The sequence below is a fragment of the Salvelinus alpinus genome, chromosome 3 (assembly GCF_045679555.1).
Source record: "Salvelinus alpinus chromosome 3, SLU_Salpinus.1, whole genome shotgun sequence".
In the NCBI taxonomy this organism is placed as follows: Eukaryota; Metazoa; Chordata; class Actinopteri; order Salmoniformes; family Salmonidae; genus Salvelinus; species Salvelinus alpinus.
Genome location: NC_092088.1, coordinates 43,033,772 through 43,051,951, shown reverse-complemented (window position 1 = coordinate 43,051,951; position 18,180 = coordinate 43,033,772). Strand labels below are relative to the sequence as shown.

Here is an 18,180-nt window from a genome sequence, read left to right as displayed (position 1 = left end):
GCAGTTAGCGGTTATGGTATGAAGGTTTGGAAAGGTTTGTTTGCCTGGTCACAGACAGCTTTTGTGTTGTGCACTGAATTCCACAAGCGAAGGGAAAAGGTGAGCGCGTAGATGCGAGAAGCAATTATATAACGATCAAAGTGATGATGCTGTTTGGCTGTGGTATGTGGTATGAAGGTTTGGTTAAGAAAGGTCTCTTTGAAAGTGAACTGTGTTTGCGGATGATCAGGGGTGTATTCATTCTGCCGAGTTTTTTGAAAAACATTTCTTAAATGGAAGCAAACGGAGCAAAAACAGGGAAAACATACCTGAATTTGTCCAATAGAAACCTTTGTTTGCAACTTTCCGACGAATGATTACACACCCTAGATCAGCTAGATGCAACCAATAGTGTGCAAGGTGGTATTGAATGTGTCACTGTCTGTCACCTTGATTGCTCAAATTTTTCCCTCAACCTCCTAGCTTGTAGCAACCTCATGATGGGTACAGGGAAAATTTGAGTATCATGTAGTAGCCTAAACCAATCGATGTTACATTGAGCTGGGTGAATGGAATATGAATGACAGTTATCCAGTATGCTGTAGCTAATAGAGTACATGCTCATAAAAATACAAAAAATCGTCCTCCATCATCTTAAATGGCACTGACCGCCACTGACATCAGCCTTCTGGTAAATAAATCAACTGAGATAACTTTCCACTTTGATTTCATGGGCCTTGAATGATTGCCACACGAGTTTCCAAGCCTGTGAGTACTTTCACAGAGAACAATACCCAGTGCTTAGTGCAGGGTTTCCCAAACTCGTTCCTCAGGACACAGCTGATTCAAATGATCAACTAATCATCAAGCTTTGATAATTTGAATCAGCTGTGTAGTGTTAGGGCAAAAACCAAAACGTGCACCCCTTGGGGTCCCGAGAACCAAGTTTGGGAAACGCAGGCTTAGTGCAAGTAGAATGTAAATAATTCCCACTTTTAAACAGCGACCACGCTTTAAAAGACTCCTTCCTAGTGCTTGTTCCTTTTTGTAAGTATGATAGAAACAGTGTTTAAATCACTTTAAGTTGCATGTAGAAATCAGTTGCTTTTCTATGAGTGGCTCTGTAAATGTCTTTGTGGTTCACTCAGTGGTTCTGAAGCACAGTGAAAAAGGACTTTGTCTAGCTTTGAGAGAAACCATTGCATTTCAAACAAGATGTTTTGTTTTTTGTCTATGTAACTCGATTTTTACCGTAATGCAATAACAGAGCATGAGGTTAGACAAATTCAATGAGATTATTATTTTTAAATTTTTATTACCTAAATATAATAATACTATTTCAATGGAGTGTCACCACTTACTATCGCTGGATCTTGTGTGTGCTGTGTGTGTTCATGCAGCATCAGCGTGTGCTGTTTTTTGGTTGCTCCTTTGTTTCCCCACAACATTAAGCGTCAGGTCTGCCTCCCTTGTCACCCAAGATCCTTCCCTTGAAATGTGGAGTGCGAAATGAAAGAAAAATATGCTTTTTCTCTGAGCATTTGCAATTCGTATGAGGCATTAATAGACTCTAGGGAGGCGCGCTGTAAACCCACTGAATTTCAAATGCTCCATTTAGGTCTGTAACCATTTCCTGTGAGCGTTGACAAAGGCTTTGATGGCCCTGGCCTGCAGCCCCTGTCAGTGAGACAGACACACCCATATCCCCTTTAACCCCTCCCTCCCTCCTCACTAACCACACCCACCCAGCAGTCTGTCTGTCAACCTTCACGTCAGGCTCATTTACATTTATGGAAATGATAATTTATAGATACATTCTATCAGACCTGTATTGCAGTATTTACAATACGCAGTATGGTCAAATAGAATGACAGAATAGTTAGGGTACTCTAAAAACCTATGCCTATCAATCAAATCAATAAAAAAAATGACCCAGTATTTAAAGGGAGAATCAGCAGTTGAAACAACAAGAACGCTAATTCCTCACCACTGTTTCGGTAAAACGCTGAGGGATGGTGCTGGAGAAATGTAACCACTCCCAAATTCATAGACAGAACTATAGATGAAAGATCTGACCATCCATGATATCAACATGATAGTTTTTACCGTGTTTTGAGGCTGTACAGTGTTTTTTCTTTTATATACATATGATTAATGTATGTATGTAGCAACTGCAAATTGCCCATTTAAGCATAGTGTGACAGTTTTGCATTCCTCCAGCACTACTGTTACTTCACTAGGGTTAGAAAGAGACTCCAGCCCCTAACTCACGCCTCAGTGCTCTCTGTCTCACCTCTCCCACTCACTCTTAATCCACAGTACATTAAAAACAGCTTTTGTCTCGCTTGAAAAGAAATGAGCTGTTCAGCTCCTCCTCCTCTCCTCCTCTTTTCTCTCTGTCTCACTCCCCTCTCTGCTCTTGGGAACGTAGATGTTTGGTTTATAGTCTGTATAATATAGGTGTCTATTCCCCTTTCACGTGTTTCCTTGCCCCTTTCACGCTCTCTCTTGCGCCTTTCAGCCCTTACCCTCGACCCCTGGACACACACAATGGGAGAGGGGCACACACAAACACACAGACTCATGTGGTTCTCTCAGGGATTTATGAGTGTTCACAGAGGAAATGGGGGGGGGGGGGGGGTTGCTCTCAGTCAACCCCAAAGAGAATAATGCAGTGGAAAAGAGAACAATGCAATGGAATAGAGATGGAATAGAGAGATGTAATCAGGGAAATAATGACAGACTGACTCATCTCCACTGTCATTTCTCTTATCTGCTACAGAAATACACTAAATCCCTTCCAACCTTACAATTTCAGGGCGGATACTCTAACTGGACTGCTTTACGATAAGGGCTCCACATTTGGCACAGAAGTAGATTCATGAACCCTGAACAGATTTAGACATGGAGCCACCATTCTCACTCTCTATCAATTCAACTCAATTCAAAAGGGGCTTTATTGGCATGGGAAACACATGTTTTATATGACCAAAGCAAGTGAAAATAAATAAATAAAACAAAAGTGAATCGTAAATGAACAGTCAACGTTACACTCACAAACTCTTCCTCTCTCGCTCTCTGCTGCAGATCTGTCTGAGTCTAGTGCGTCTGCTCCACTACCTGGCCCACTCCCCTTTGGGCTCTGTCACCCTGCTGGACTTCAGGCCTCGCCAGTTTGTCCTGGTGGCGGGGGAGCTCAAAGTCACAGACCTGGATGACGCCAGCACAGAGGAGGCCCCCTGCTCCCCCTCCGACTGCGTCATGGAGTTTCCCGCCCGCAACTTCACCCTCCCCTGCAGCAGAGGGCGCTGCTTGGGCATCAACGAGAAGCGCAACCTCTACAACGCCTACAGGTGAGGAGGAGCAAGACCTCTGCCATGTTAAATGATAATCTAATTATTTCCGTGGAGGCTGGTGGGGAGGGAGAAATCGGAGGGTGGGTTGGGTTAATTGCATTTCAGCCATGACAATGAGCTCTTCCTCTGATTTAAAGGGTCATCAGCATCCACTGAATTAGTTACATCATAGTGTGATTAGAGTGGTTCTGTTGAAATCAATCAAATTCAATCAAATGGATTTTATAAAGCCCTTTTTACGTCAGCAGTTGCCAAAAAAGAGTTATACAGATATACCCACCCTAAAAACCCAAAAGAGCAAGCAATGCAGATGCAGAAGCAGTGGCTAGGAAAACACCTTAGTAATGCAAGAACCTAGAAAGAAACCTAGAGAGGAACCAGGCTCCGAGGGGTTGCCAGTTCTCTTCTGGCTGTGCCAGGTGGAGGTCATAAGAGTACATGGCCATTAAGGCCAGATCGTTCTTCAAGACGTTTATATGATCAGCGGGGTCAAATAATAACCACAGTGGTTATAGAGGATGCAACAGTCCAACACCTCAAGAGTAAATGTCAGTTGGCTTTTCATAGCCAAGCATTGAGAGAGAGAGAGAGAGAGACACAAAGTAGCACGTCCGGTGAAACAGGTCAGGGTTCCATAGCCGGAGGCATAACTGGATCGGCAGCACGACCAGATGGACTGGTACAGGGACAGCCAGGAGTCGTCAGACCAGGAGTCCGGAGGCATGGTCCTAGGGCTCAGGTCCTTCCGGGAGGTATTTGGTATTTTATTAGGATCCCCATTAGCTGTTGCAAAAGCAGCAGCTACTATTTCTGGGGTCCACACAAAACATGAAACATGACATAATACAGAACATTAATAGACAAGAACAGATCAAGGCCAGAACTACACCAATATTTATTTGTTATTTTTTACAAAAGGCACATGTAGCCTAGATATCAATACATGCACACAAACTATCTAGGCCAAATAGGGGAGAGGCGTTGTGCCGTGAGGTGTTGCTTTATCTGTTTTTCTTAACCAGGTTTGCAGTTCAGTTGAGCAACATGAGATGGAACGGAGTTCCATGAAATAATGTCTCTATATAATACTGTACGCTTTCTTGAATTTGTTCTGGATTTGGGGACTGTGAAAAGACCCCTGGTGGCATTTCTGGTGGGGTAAGTGTGTGTGTCAGAGCTGTTTGTAAATTGACTATGCAAACCATTTGGGATTTTCAACACATGAATGTTTCTTATAAAAAGAAGTGATGCAGTCAATCTCTCCTGAACTCTTAGCCAAGAGAGACTGGCATGCATAGTATTTATATCAGCCCTCTGATTACAATGAAGAGCAAGACGTGGTGCTCAGTTCTGGGCCAGCTGCAGCTTAACTAGGTCTTTCCTTGCAGCATTCCACCACACGACTGGACAATAATCAAGATAAGACAAAACTAGAGCCTGCAGGAGTGGAAACATAGAGAGAAAGAGATAGAGGAGCATGCCTAAGATCAGGACATGCCCCAGACAGGACATGAGAATTTGAGATCACACAGTGTACCAATAACCTGCCCAGGGACTGAGGTTGAAAATTAGCCGGCTGGCTAAAACCGTCACTTTTACTGAAACGTTGATTAATGTGCATTGTCCCTGTAAAAATAAACTCAAACTCAGATAGGACAGACTGTCCCTAGCCCCCCGACACATACACTATTGCAGCATCGATACTGGGGACTGAGACGGGAGATCAGGGGACACTGTTGCCCTGTCCAAAGTTACCCCCGGAAGGGGCCAACTCGGCAGGATATAACCCCACCCACTTTTCCAAAGCATAGCCCCCACACCAGCAAAGGGATATGAACAGACCTAACTTACTACCCTGAGACAAGGCTGAGTATAGCCCACGAAGATCTCCCCGACCGCATGAGCCCTAGGGGGCACAAAACCGGACAGGAATATCACATCAGTGACTCAACCCACTCAAGTAGAGGATAGTGAAAAAAGGCTGGCATGACATGATGCGCCTTCTAGGGACATGTTAGCCCTCCATCTAGCTGCTTGCTTCGAAAGGAGGCCTGTGCTGGGATGTAGCCAGAAATCTTTAATGTGTGGGCCTGCAGAAATTTGGATGGGCCATGTAGGTATGTAGCAAGGGCTTGAATTCAGCCCTAGTCGTAACGGGGCAGGGCAGTCATGATAATGCCCTTTAAGTGAAAAAAAAAAGCCTGTTCAGGTGGGATGGCATTTTTGGCCCACAGCATGACATCACAATCTGATCTGATTATTCTGACCAATGACCAGTCATCTTTTATTTGCATATGTATCCTCCTACTTTGAAGGGGTAAGAGGGGTAGGATCTAGAGCAGGGGTAGGCAACTACATTCAGCCGCGGGAGGATTTTTTAAGAGCGGATGGTACACTGCCAATTGACCACAACTAAGCCCCAAAAGAGATTGTATTTGAAAATGTAAATTATTTCATACCTTTATAATTTTATTTATTTATGAAAACATTTGCATCTTGAGATGCACCATCTCGTTTTCAAATGTCCAAATGAAAAGAACCAAAGCTAAACTTAGTAACAATAATATTATGCCAACTACTGTCTAATAATAACAATAATAATAATAATAATAATAATAACAATGAAATAGTCATAGTAATTTTTAAAAATTACATCAATTTTAACAGCATAACGTTTTGTACTACTACTAATAAAAACTACTGTTACAACTACTAATACAACTAAAGCAAATTAGTTATAATACTGTACATATATACAGTGCATTCGGGAAAGTATTCAGACACCTTGATTTATTGTAAAGTGGATTTAAAAAATCCTCAATCAACACACAATACCCATAATGACAAACCGAAAGCATGATTTTAGAAATATTTGCACATTTATTGAAAATAAAAAAACAGAAATAACTTATTTACGTAAGTATTCAGACCCTTTGCTACGAGACTCGAAATTGAGATCAGATGCATCGTGTTTCCATTGATCATCCTTGAGATGTTCCATGGAATCAATACATCAAATCTCTTCCCAACTATTTAGCATTCTATATGGCACAACTGTACATGTTTTGGTGCTTAAATGAAATTGGTATACCTTTTTATTCATCAAGTTTTCTTTAACCAATTTAATGCAGGGCTGACAGACAAGTTCCTTACTTTCTCCCCCTTCCACTTGCCTCTGCCATTTTTGCAGTAATGTTGCAATTAGTTTATTCTTTGCTGTGTACCATACATCATGATATAGGACTTTGTTTGATTTAAAACCAAATTATTTGCTAGAAACCATTTTTAGAAAGTGTTCAAATCTACTTGGAGAGTTGCTTGTGTCTACAAAATATTTGAACCTGATGTTTAGAGCATTGTATCATCAGCGTACAAGTGAACATGTGTAATCTGACACATTGGAGGCAATTTATTTATGAATATAGAGAAAAGAAGGGGAACCAATACTGAACTTCTGAGTCCAAGAAGATGCGATTTGTGTCCTTGTATGAAACAAATGTTTTTCTATTGCTAAGATATGCATGGATTTCAGTTTGGGGATCTATTAATGAAACCAATGTTTTGAAGTTTTCCTAGTAAAATAGAATGATCAACTAAGTCAAATGCGTTTGATAAATCAATAAAAAAATTAAAATCTTTGACAAAATTAGAGTATACCCACTTATCCAGGCACCACTACACCACTGAATAGGGCCGATGGAAAGACAGCAGTCACACAGCATGATGTTAAAGGATAGGCAGGCCATAAACTCAGACATAATAAGCCAGTAGGTCCCAATCATAAGAATACAAAAACACAACCATTAAGCATTTCCAATTGATATGTACAACTATTACTTCCCATTGCAAAAAACATTTCGCGTTTAGCACACAAAGTAACCAGTGACCTAAAGTTGAACCTCTAAAGGACCCGCCCCTTTCCCCCCAATTTTGGCCACTAGATGGCAGCAGTATATGTGCAACGTTTTAGACTGATCCTATGAACCATTGCATTTCTGTTCAACATTTTGTATCAAGACTACCCAAATGTGCCTAATTTGTTTATTAATAACTTTTCATGTTCAAAACTGTGCACTTTCCTCCAGCAATAGCATGGTATTCTTTCACTAATAGCTACTGTAAATTAGACAATGCAATTAGATTAACATGTATTTAAGCTTTCTGCCAATACCAGATATGTCTATGTCCTGGTAAATGTTCTTGTTACTTACAACCTCATGCTAATCGCATTAGCCTACGTTAGCTCAACCGTCCTGTGGATGGGACACCGATCCCAAAGAAGTTTTAAAGTGGAACTGACAGCGTTTTATCTACTTTGCAGATATGAAACAATCATAATATCAGTAAAAAATATCAAATTCCCAATTTATGCTACAAAACCAACTTCATAAAAGGCTTTAAAAATAGGTTATATTTGACTCAACGTTCCATGACGTATTTTAAGGCATTGTTGGCAGAATAGATGTATGCAGTCTAATGCATAATTAATATAATTCACCAATACAATTCTTGGTAGTCCCAAAAATATTGCCTTCAGGTTGTAAATCACAGCTGGCCTGGTACATTGTTTGGCTGCCCCCATTCGGGAGGCACTATTTGGGTTTCAATGACTCAATATTCTGGACAAAAATGGGTGAATGTAACTAAGGCTGGGAATGTCCATCAATCAATACAATCAATCTAGCAAGGGCAATGATCACAAGTTAGTCCAAACATGGCTAATATGCTAGCGTATCTATTTATGTAGCAAGCCTAAAACATTGAGTCTAACGTTAGCTAGGAGGATGTTATGTCATGCCATTGGAGGAGTGGGTGAGTGACTGACTTTTTCCCTTCATATTGTTTTTCGGTGGCTATACACAGCTAGAGATGCAGGTGTTATTTGGTTAGCTAGCAAGAAATGAAACAACTGTTATCCAGTTAGCATATATCTTGTGTTCGCAAATTCACTCTGGCTATCCACTCCGATTTCAGAGCACTCTCTTCTGAGTGTGCCAGAGCGCAAAACAACTGATGAATTTACAAACGTGCAACACCCGCTGAATTCGACCAGTGTCAGTAAACGTAGGCAAAAAAAAGTACTGGTTAGTCAAGAATGCTCTAGATAACATGTAAACTGCCTAACCAGCCTAAACAGCCGTACGGGGAGTAAAATGGTCAGAGTGAGGTGTTCTCTCATTTGTGTTGAGAAGTAACTAGCTAGCCAACTTTAGCCAGTTAGCTTGGATGCTTGGTTGGGACAAGCATACATTGGCAGGCAAGCTGCAGAAGTCAAGGAGGCTACAATTCCTTGCCGTTTATCAGTGCAATTTTGATGGCCAACTACCTGAAAAAGTTTGAGAAGGTTTATCTAATGTTCCATCATTAGATTTTAGCTCATCTTGCTCTGGCTAGCATTCGTTGTTGACCTTGTTGTTAATGTGCATAACTAAGGGAGAACAAGCCTACCTTTTCATAGTGGTTTGATCAATAAGACTGTAAAGTTCCCAAATGTAAGAGGACTCCTGTGGTGTTTAGATATTTGCAGAAATCCATTCAGGTGTATTTTTACGCTTTTGGCGAATGCATTCTAATGATCTAAAGTCGCGCTGTTGCTACTGCCTGTGAACACACAGTCCAGTTCAAAGTGAATGATGGCAGGCCCGTGTGTCAAATGGCTTCTTTGTGTAAAGGCCTACTGTAGCTCTGATTGGGAAAAGGGGATACCTAGTCAGTTGTACAACTGAATGCATTCAAATGAAATGTGTCTTCGGCATTTAACCCAACCCCCCTGAATCGGAGAGTTGCAGGGGCTGCCATAATCGACATCCACGTCTTCAGCGCCCGGGGAACAGCGGGTTAACTGCCTTGCTCCGGGGCAGAGTGACAGATTTTTACTATGTCAGCGCAGGGATTCAATCCAACAACCTTTTGGTCACTGGCCCAATGCTCTAACCCCTAGGCTACCTGACTATAGCACACCAGCCTGTTTTCAGCCTGTTTTCATTCAGTTTTATTTATAGCAGTGTCTATTAATTGTCCAAACGCACGGCTGCTTTCCCACTCTATATTGCTATAGCATTTTCACAAATGCCTTAGTATAAATAATTCCTTAACATTCTAGGAATTTATGAGAACGTGAAAATTACCATATCTAAGTGGTCGGTTGTCAGAAATGTTTTAAAAAGTGTCATATTCTTCCTGGGGGTGTATATGAACAGAGATTAATAAGATTTCATGTTGCTAAAATACATTCACTTCCACTTTAAATGCAACAACATTTCACACACAAGTTATTTTCAAAGAGATGGCTAACAACAGCAAGCACAGTGCAATAAAAAACACAGTTCCACTCACCAGATGATGATGATTTGAAACGTAATAACTTCTTGTTGAACGTTATTCTTGAAAAGGGAGAGGCTAACAAATTAGCAATAACATCCTCTTTGACAACACCTGATATAGCCACTGCAAACTAGCCAACAACAAAAGCTAGCTAGCTAGACCATGGGAAAACTACTGCTAGCTATTGCACAGTGACCTGTTGGCCTTCAAGAAGGCAGAGTTTCCATAAGTTTGGTAATAATGGTCCCACCCATTAAGTGAAAATGTGATTAGTGGATTCCACTGTCACTCCCAAATTTTGCCCTAATACAGTTGAATGACAAATGCCTTTATCTAGCTTCTAATGGCCTAGCCAATGGCTGATTTAGCAAGCTAGATTTATCTGTGTAACTCTGTGTTGTTGTCTGTTCACACTGCTATGCTTTATCTTGGCCAGGTCGCAGTTGTAAATGAGAACTTGTTCTCAACTAGCCTACCTGGTTAAATAAAGGTGAAATAAAATTAAAAATTAAAAAATCTCACCAGAGACCAGCAAAGAAAAATCCTGATTGGATCTTTTTTTCTATTCCGTGTTAACCCTTTCCTTTCCAACAAAAACTGAAGAGATTAAATCAGAACATCATTGAAAAGAATAATATTATTATTATATTATTATAATAATTATTTTAGAAATTCTTAGCACTTCTCCGAAGGTGTAGAAGGCCCTTTGGTCCCCACTTTGTTTGGGTTAGTAATCATTTGTAATTTCCTCAGCATGCATTTTTTTCACTATTCTGAATGTCTAAAGAATCCATCTGTTCTGAAATATGAACACAGAAATACTGGACATTTTGAACTTTTATTACGGTGGTGATTTGGCAAAATTACAATCATATTCTTGAATTGTACTCACATTTTTTTGTACTCACACTACACCTGCACCATGTCAAATATAGAGTTGAAATGTATTCAATTTTGAGATTGCATCCCAATATTACACTATAGCACAGAAGACTGAAATATAATAAAACCCTTTGACATAGAAACACTTCTATTTTTTTTATGTTTATGAATTATGAAATTATGAAAGATATTGATATCATTCCACCCATGCCACTAGGTCATTTGACTGAAAGAAAGGGCTATACGTATATTTGGACTTACAGTATTATCATGAAATAAACACACACAGTGATTTATTAGACATACAGTGATGATTAAAACATTTCATTAAAACAACTGCATGTGGGCTTTAACAGGGAGCCAGTGGCTAGCACTGGAATAATACAAAATAAAAATAAACATGTGATTTATAGTCTAAATTCTAGCAGACATATTTTGCACTAGCTGAAGTTTATTTTGTGCCTTATCCAGGTAGCCAGAGAGTAAGGCATTGCAGTAGTCTAATCTTAAAGTGACAAAAGAATGGAATAGCTTTTCTGCATAATTTTTTGACAAGAAGTTTCTGATTTTTGCCATGTTTCAAAGACAGAAAAAAGCTGAAAATTAAAATATTTTTGATATGTTCATCGAAAGATAGACCAAGGTCCTTCACAGATTTATTTGAGACAACTACACAACGTTGGAGATTCATTGTCAGATCCGACAACAGATCTCTTTATTTCTTGGAACCTAAAACTAGCATCTCTGTTTTGTCTGAGTTTAAAAGTAGAAAATTGTCCGCCGTCCACCAGGGTAGGCAATTTTGAAGCTTCACCATGTTTCATCGAAATGTACAGCTGTATATCACCCGCATAGCAGTCAAAGTTGACATTGTGTTTCCAAATGACATAAGAGGTAGCATATATAGTGAAAACATTAGTGGTCCTAGAATGAAACCTTGAAGAACACCGAAACTTACCTTTGATTTGTCGGAGGACAAACTATACACAAAAACAAACCAATATCTTTATGACTGATAAGATCTAAACCAGGCAAGAACTGAAGTCAAATAATACAGCTATTGTGTTTGAAACTGAGGTGTTGATTTTAATTTCCAGGTTCTTCTTTACATACTTGCTGCCTCACAGTGCCCCACCCACTCTAAGACCCCTACTGGACAAGATAGTCAACTCCACAGGTGAGTGCCCACTGGGGACAGACGTCAGTTCAACGTCACATATTTTTTATATAAACTAACGTTCAAAAGTTTGGGGTCACTTAGGAATGTCCTTGTTTTTTAAAGAAAAGCACATTTTTTGTCAATTAAAATAACATCAAATGATCATAAATACAGTGTAGACATTGTTAATGTTATGTAAATGACTATTGCAGCTGGAAATGGCAGATTTTTTTAATTGAATATCTACATAGGCGTACAGAGGCTCATTATCAGCAACCATCACTCCTATGTTCCAATGGCACGTTGTGTTAGCTAATCCAAGTTTATTATTTTATTATTATTTTATGTCTGCACTGTATTTATGATCAATTTGATGTTATTTTAATGGAGAAAAATGAGCTTTTATTCAAAAAACAAGGACATTCCTAAGTGACCCCAAACCTTTGAACGGAATTCGAAGTGAATCAACAAAACTTTCAACCATGTCACTGGATTTAGGTTCAAAGTTGGGTGAAAAAGAGACAAGAAATCCTGAAATGCCTGTATGGTGATGACTTTTTGCAAATCCAATCAGTTTTCCACATTGATTCAATGTCATAACATTTTGTTGTTGTTGAAATGATGTCGAAACAACGTTGATTCAACCAGGTTGTGGGTGTGGGTGCCCTCTCTCGGCTTCTCACTAGTTACTGTTTTGCTAAGATATGAAGCTACCACTAAACATAGACTGGCTCAGTGCTATCCATGTTAAATGCCTGAGATGGATCTCTCTCTCTCTCTCATATCTCTCTCTCTCATATATCTCTCTCATCTATCTCTCTCTTCCCCTTTGCTCTCTCTTTCCTTTTCCTCACTCCTCTCCCTCCTATCGGGCTTCTCATCAGAGTGCTGGTATGTCAGCCGGGTGTTTGAGATCTGTTTTACTGGGACACAACAGGCCGTGAAGATGCAAGCCGCGTGGGCGGGCTGTGTGTGTATGAGTGTATGTGCATCTGTGCACGTCTGTGTGTGTTTGTGCGTGTGTGTACGAACTGGGGGATGGGTCAGGTGATCCTATCTCTCGTAGTCAGACAGAGAGCTTAACGACCTCCGATCAGTGTCTACTATAAGGGAAGCAAACACAGACACTGCCCCATGTCCCTTGATCCATGTTCAAAGACTGAGCTGGGCCTCTTTTGTCTGTGCTATTGTACGCCATTTTTGTTCCTCACAGATTTGGTTGAATGGTATGCTTTAATGTCGCTATAATAATAGGTCATAACCTTTGTTCTGTGGAATTTTGTTTGACGTGTAGAGTTTAAACTGTGTTGCACTATCTGAATGTTACTTCCTGTGTTGGATTCAGGAGAGCTGATATGGGGGATAGATGAGACGCTGCTTCAGTTGGAGAAAGTGTTGCACCTGTACAGAAATGGATTTTACCTGCAGAACAGCACACAGACACACATAACAGGTAAATACGCACGCACACACACACACACAGGTTCAGGTTAGATTAGATTATGGGTTAGGGTTAGGGAAAATTGGATTTTGAATGGGAATCAAATGTTTGGTCCCCACAAGGATAGTTAAACAGATGTGTGCGTGTGCCCAGGGGATTGAGGTGGGGAGAGAGAGAGAGAGCTATGATCAGATATACTCCGGACAAATAATAGTAATGAGATTTAAAAATATGAAAATGTATATAACGTGAGTGAACTCAATGGGGGATGGAAGAGACTGACATGTCTTCTAATCGCATTGGGAGGAGAGAGGTGAGTGTGCTCTCTCTCTCTCCCGCTCAGTCCGTCTCCTTCTCGTCTTCGCTCGACAGCTTTCCTTCTCTATCCTTTCACCTTTTTCCATTCCATTCCGGAGGATTCTGTTTTCACTGTCTTACATTCACTTGGTGCCCCTTGCTCGTCGTCTTTTACTTTCACATGTTCTTTCTCTCTCCCTTCCTGGCCTCCCTCAGTGTCTCCTCGCCTCGCTCCGTTGGCAGTGTAAAGTAAACCCAGACAGTTGTTGACCGACGAGTGCTCACAGCCCAAGGGGCCGAACACAGTGTCTGCTTAACCTTTACAAAGACACTGCTGCTCCAGTAGGCCTCTCACTCGCCAGTCTCCAACCTGAGCTCCTCTCTCACTGACACAGAACAGCACGATCACACAGGAACACTGGTAGGGTCACTCTCAGTGGCTAGTGTTCGCCCGTGCAGGGCTTCCTTGTGGAATGTGGCCTTGCGTCATGTGCTTTTTTCCCGCGATTACACTCCTGTGCATGCTTCCCTTCAGCCCTCCTCCTCCTCCCCTGCTCTCCTTGTTTTCTATCCCCGTCATGCCATTTCTAGGCGCTGTTAAGTCCTGCATTTAGAGAAAGCGAGCGCTCCATAAAGCATTAATTACAGCCATAAAGCGTCTAATAGCAGTAGTTATTTACTACCCGGAGCACTGCTGTCTGTTGCCACGCATGCAGGGGGGCCGGCGCGCGGGTGTGTGAGTGCGTACATGCGTGTGTGTGTGTACTTCCACACAGTAAATCTTGAAGTGATCGTACACGGAGACATTCTGTCCTGCTCCCCTCCTGCCATCTTTCTTCCTCTTCAAGCAGGTGTGTAAACCCTCCCTGTAAATCACCAGGACTTCTACTGGCCCAGCGAGGCATGACACTGATATATATCTATATCTATACAGTATAGAGAGAGAGGGTGGAAGGATAGAGATTGAGGGGGAGAGAGACAGTGACAGAGAAAGAGAGAGAGAGCAGTGTTGTGATGTCTATTCCTTATTCCAACACCAAAAAGAGTAGTCTGGAAATTTTAAAAGTACTAGATTCCAAGACGACCAAAGAGAATAATTAACAGAGAAAGAGAAAAACGGACTCAATGATTCACGGGCTGGGAGGCTTTTAAAGGGGGGTGGGGACTTGCTTTGAAGCTGCCCTCCTCTTCTCATCTGGCCCATTGTCACAGTCCTGTGAAGCTTAGTTAAACCCACAGACCATAGGACAACTGGATCCTGATTGTGTAGGATAAGTACAGATGCTTACACTGCTTCATGTACATGGTATATGTGTCTGTCTCAGTTAAAAACACAACCTACGGGCTACTGAAACATCTATTTCTTTGTTGATTCATGGGTCACATACTAACCAGTACACACATGTGACTCACCACCTGGATTCGGTCTTATGTAGCAAAATGTGAAATGGTGTTTTTTACATTGGTTAAATGTAGAGACTCAGAGCTACAGAATGGTATATCATACACTGCATTTGAGGAACAATGGGAAAGTCATTCTGCTTTGAAAGTTGATCAACTTGTAAACTCACTTTTGAGAAAATCGCCTTTGAATGTTTTGTTATCTAGTGAAGAGCTCTTCTTTGTCTACACCCATTCAGCATCGTTCACACCCTCTTAAGCTTTAGCCCCACCCATCTTGTTTCGCTCTCGGAGTGCACATGACGCTCTGGCCGATTATTTGTTTACCTCTGGATAACATGAAAATAGCCTAACCAGCTCTGTTGGCAGCAATTTCATTGTGCTTTTTTTGCAGACGTTTACTGACACTGGCCATATTCAACAGGTGTTGTACACGCGTCACGTAATGTTAGCTAACGAGCCAGCCAGCTAACGTTGGCTAGTTAAACAACAATGTACAAAGTGCCAACACTGCCTAACATTAGGCTCTAACTAGAAAAGCAAACAGCTCTGGGAAATGAATAATAATGTCTGCTAGGGAGCCAGCCAGCTAACGTTAGCTAGCTAGCTTACAGTACACTTTAGCTTAAGACCTATAGCTAGCTAGCTAGCTAGGTAAACAATGAACCACAGCAACACTTATTACCCACACAGACTGACGAGCTCAATTAGACAGACGCCTTCAATATGGCAGACCAATCCCGAACTTCTTTCTCTGCATGTCCAGCCCACTCATTATCTCAGCCAATCATGGCTAGTTGGAAGGTTGCTGACTTTTTCTTTGGCTTAACCAACAAGGCTCATAATTTAACAATTTTATTCATATTTACAGATGGCTTATAAGTTTGTTATTAAGGCACATGAAAGTTCACATGTTCGAGAAGGCATTTCTGCAAAAAAACTATTTTTTTCTTTCAAACGGCTCTCCTGTGAAGTCGTGACTTGCGACATACGCCTAGTTTCCTAAATCGGGACACATATGCTCATTATCATGCAAATACAGTACTAGTCAAAAGTTTGGAAACACCTACTCAAGGGTTTTTCTTTATTTTTACTATGTTCTACATTGTAGAATAATAGTGAAGACATAAAATCTATTAAATAACACATATGGAATCATGTAGTAACTAAAAAAGTGTTAAACAAATCAAAATATATTTGAGATTTGAGATTCTTCAAAGTAGCCACCCTTTGCCTTGATGATAGCTTTGCACACACTTGGCATTCTCTCAACCAGCTTCATGAGGTAGTCACCTGGAATGCATTTCAATGAACAGGTGTGCATTGTTCAAAGTTGATTTGTGGAATTTCTTTCCTTAATGCATTTGAGCCAATCAGTTGTGTTATGATAAGGTAGGGGTGGTATACAGAAGATAGCCCTATTTGGTAAAAGACCAAGTCCATATTTTGGCAAGAACTGCTCAAATAAGCAAAGAGAAACGACAGTCTATCACACTTTAAGACATGAAGGTCAGTCAATCCGGAAAATTCCAAGAACTTTGAAAGTTTCTTCAAGTGCAGTCGCCAAAACCGTCAAGCGCTATGATGAAACTGGCTCTCATGAGGACCGCCACAGCATTGGAAGACCCAGAGTTACCTCTGCTGCAGAGGATAAGTTCATTAGAGTTACCAGGCTCCGATTGCAGCCCAAATAAATCCTTCACAGAGTTCCAAGTAAGAGACACGTCTCAACATCAACTGTTCAGAGGAGACTGCGTGAATCAGGTCTTCATGGTCGAATTGCTACAAAGAAACCACTACTAAAGGACACCAATAATAGGAAGAGACTTGCTTGGCCCAAGAAACATGAGCAATATTCATTAGACTGGTGGAAGTCCGTCCTTTGGTCTAATGAGTCAAAAAAAAATTTTTTTGCTTTCAACCTCCTTGTCTTTGTGAGACGCAGAGTAGGTGAACGGATGATCTCCGCATGTGTGGTTCCCACCGTGAAGCATGGAGGAGTGATGGTGTGGGGGTGCTTTGCTGGTGACACTGTCTGTGATTTATTTAAAATTCAAGGCACACTTAACCAGCATGGCTACCACAGCATTCTGCAGCAATACTCCATCCCATCTGGTTTGTGTTTAGTGGGACTATCATTTGTTTTTCAACAGGATAAGGACCCAAAACACACCTCCAGGCTGTGTAAAAGGGCTATTTGACCAAGCAGGAGAGTGATGGAGTGCTGCATCAGATGACCTGGCATCAACAATCCCCCGACCTCAACCCAATTGAGATGGTTTGGGATGAGTTGGACCACAGAGTGAAGTAAAAGCATCCAACAAGTGCTCAGCATATGTGACTGACCGGCACGATTCAGTCTTATAAAGCAACATTTGAAATGTTGTTTTTTACATTGGATAAAAGTATAGACTCAGAGCTAGAAAATGGTATATCATACACTACAGGTGAGGAACAATGGGAAAGTAATTCTGCTTTGAAAGTTGATAAACTTGTAACCTCACTTTTGAGAAAATGGCCTTTGAATGTGTTGGTACACCTACTGGAGAGTTCTTCTTTGTCTACAACCATTCAGCATCGTTCACACCCTCTTAAGCTTTAGCCCACCCATCTCTTTAAGGGTTGATCCTAGCGTTCTGTCATAACAACAGCAGTCAAGCACCCAAGCTAACTGGCTAACGTTGGCTAGCTACTTCCAGAGACAAATGAGAGAACAGCTCACTCTGGCCAATTTACTCGCCCTAGCAGAGCTGGTTGGGCTGTTTTTATGTTATCCAGAGCGTTGGTGACTGCAACTGTGCTGTTGGTAACAATTTACACTTTTTTGACAACGTTTACTGACACCGGCCATATTCAATGGGTGTTGAGCATTCATAAATGTGTCAGATATTCTGCACTCTGGCACACTCAGACGTGTAGACTAGTAGATAGCCAGAGCGAATTTAGCAGCTACATCTATCAACAGCTGTCGCAGTGACATCATGAACATTCTATTGAAATTGATTTATTTTATTTTATTTAACCTTTATTTAACCAGGAAGGGCTCATTGAGATTTAAAATCTCTTTTTCAAGAGCGTCCTGGCCAAGATAGGCAGCACCAAGTCATTACAAAAAATTACAGACAGACAACATGAAAAACTACAAGTAATCTAGTAAAAACCATTCATGAATTCACAAGAGTATAACAATATCAAAAACAGCAAATTAAAAACATTGACAGGTCAGGGAATCAGCCTCAAAAACCTTCATCAGTGATTTAAAAACACCAATCGGGACAAGTTCTTCCAGTTTAAAATTATTTTGTAAGGTGTTCCAAGACGATGGCGCAGAGTACATAAAA

At 41.0% G+C, this 18,180-nt stretch overlaps 1 protein-coding gene across 1 annotated transcript in view; it reads left to right on the top strand.

Annotated features, from left to right (window-relative positions):
• Positions 1-18,180, top strand: part of LOC139570741 (extracellular tyrosine-protein kinase PKDCC-like) — a 39,866-nt gene that overhangs the window by 13,236 nt on the left and 8,450 nt on the right. Inside the window, exons 3-5 of the mRNA XM_071392876.1 lie at positions 3,067-3,332; positions 11,639-11,718; positions 13,046-13,153. Coding sequence (XP_071248977.1) covers positions 3,067-3,332; positions 11,639-11,718; positions 13,046-13,153 — 454 coding nt within the window. The remainder of the gene's footprint in view (positions 1-3,066; positions 3,333-11,638; positions 11,719-13,045; positions 13,154-18,180) is intronic.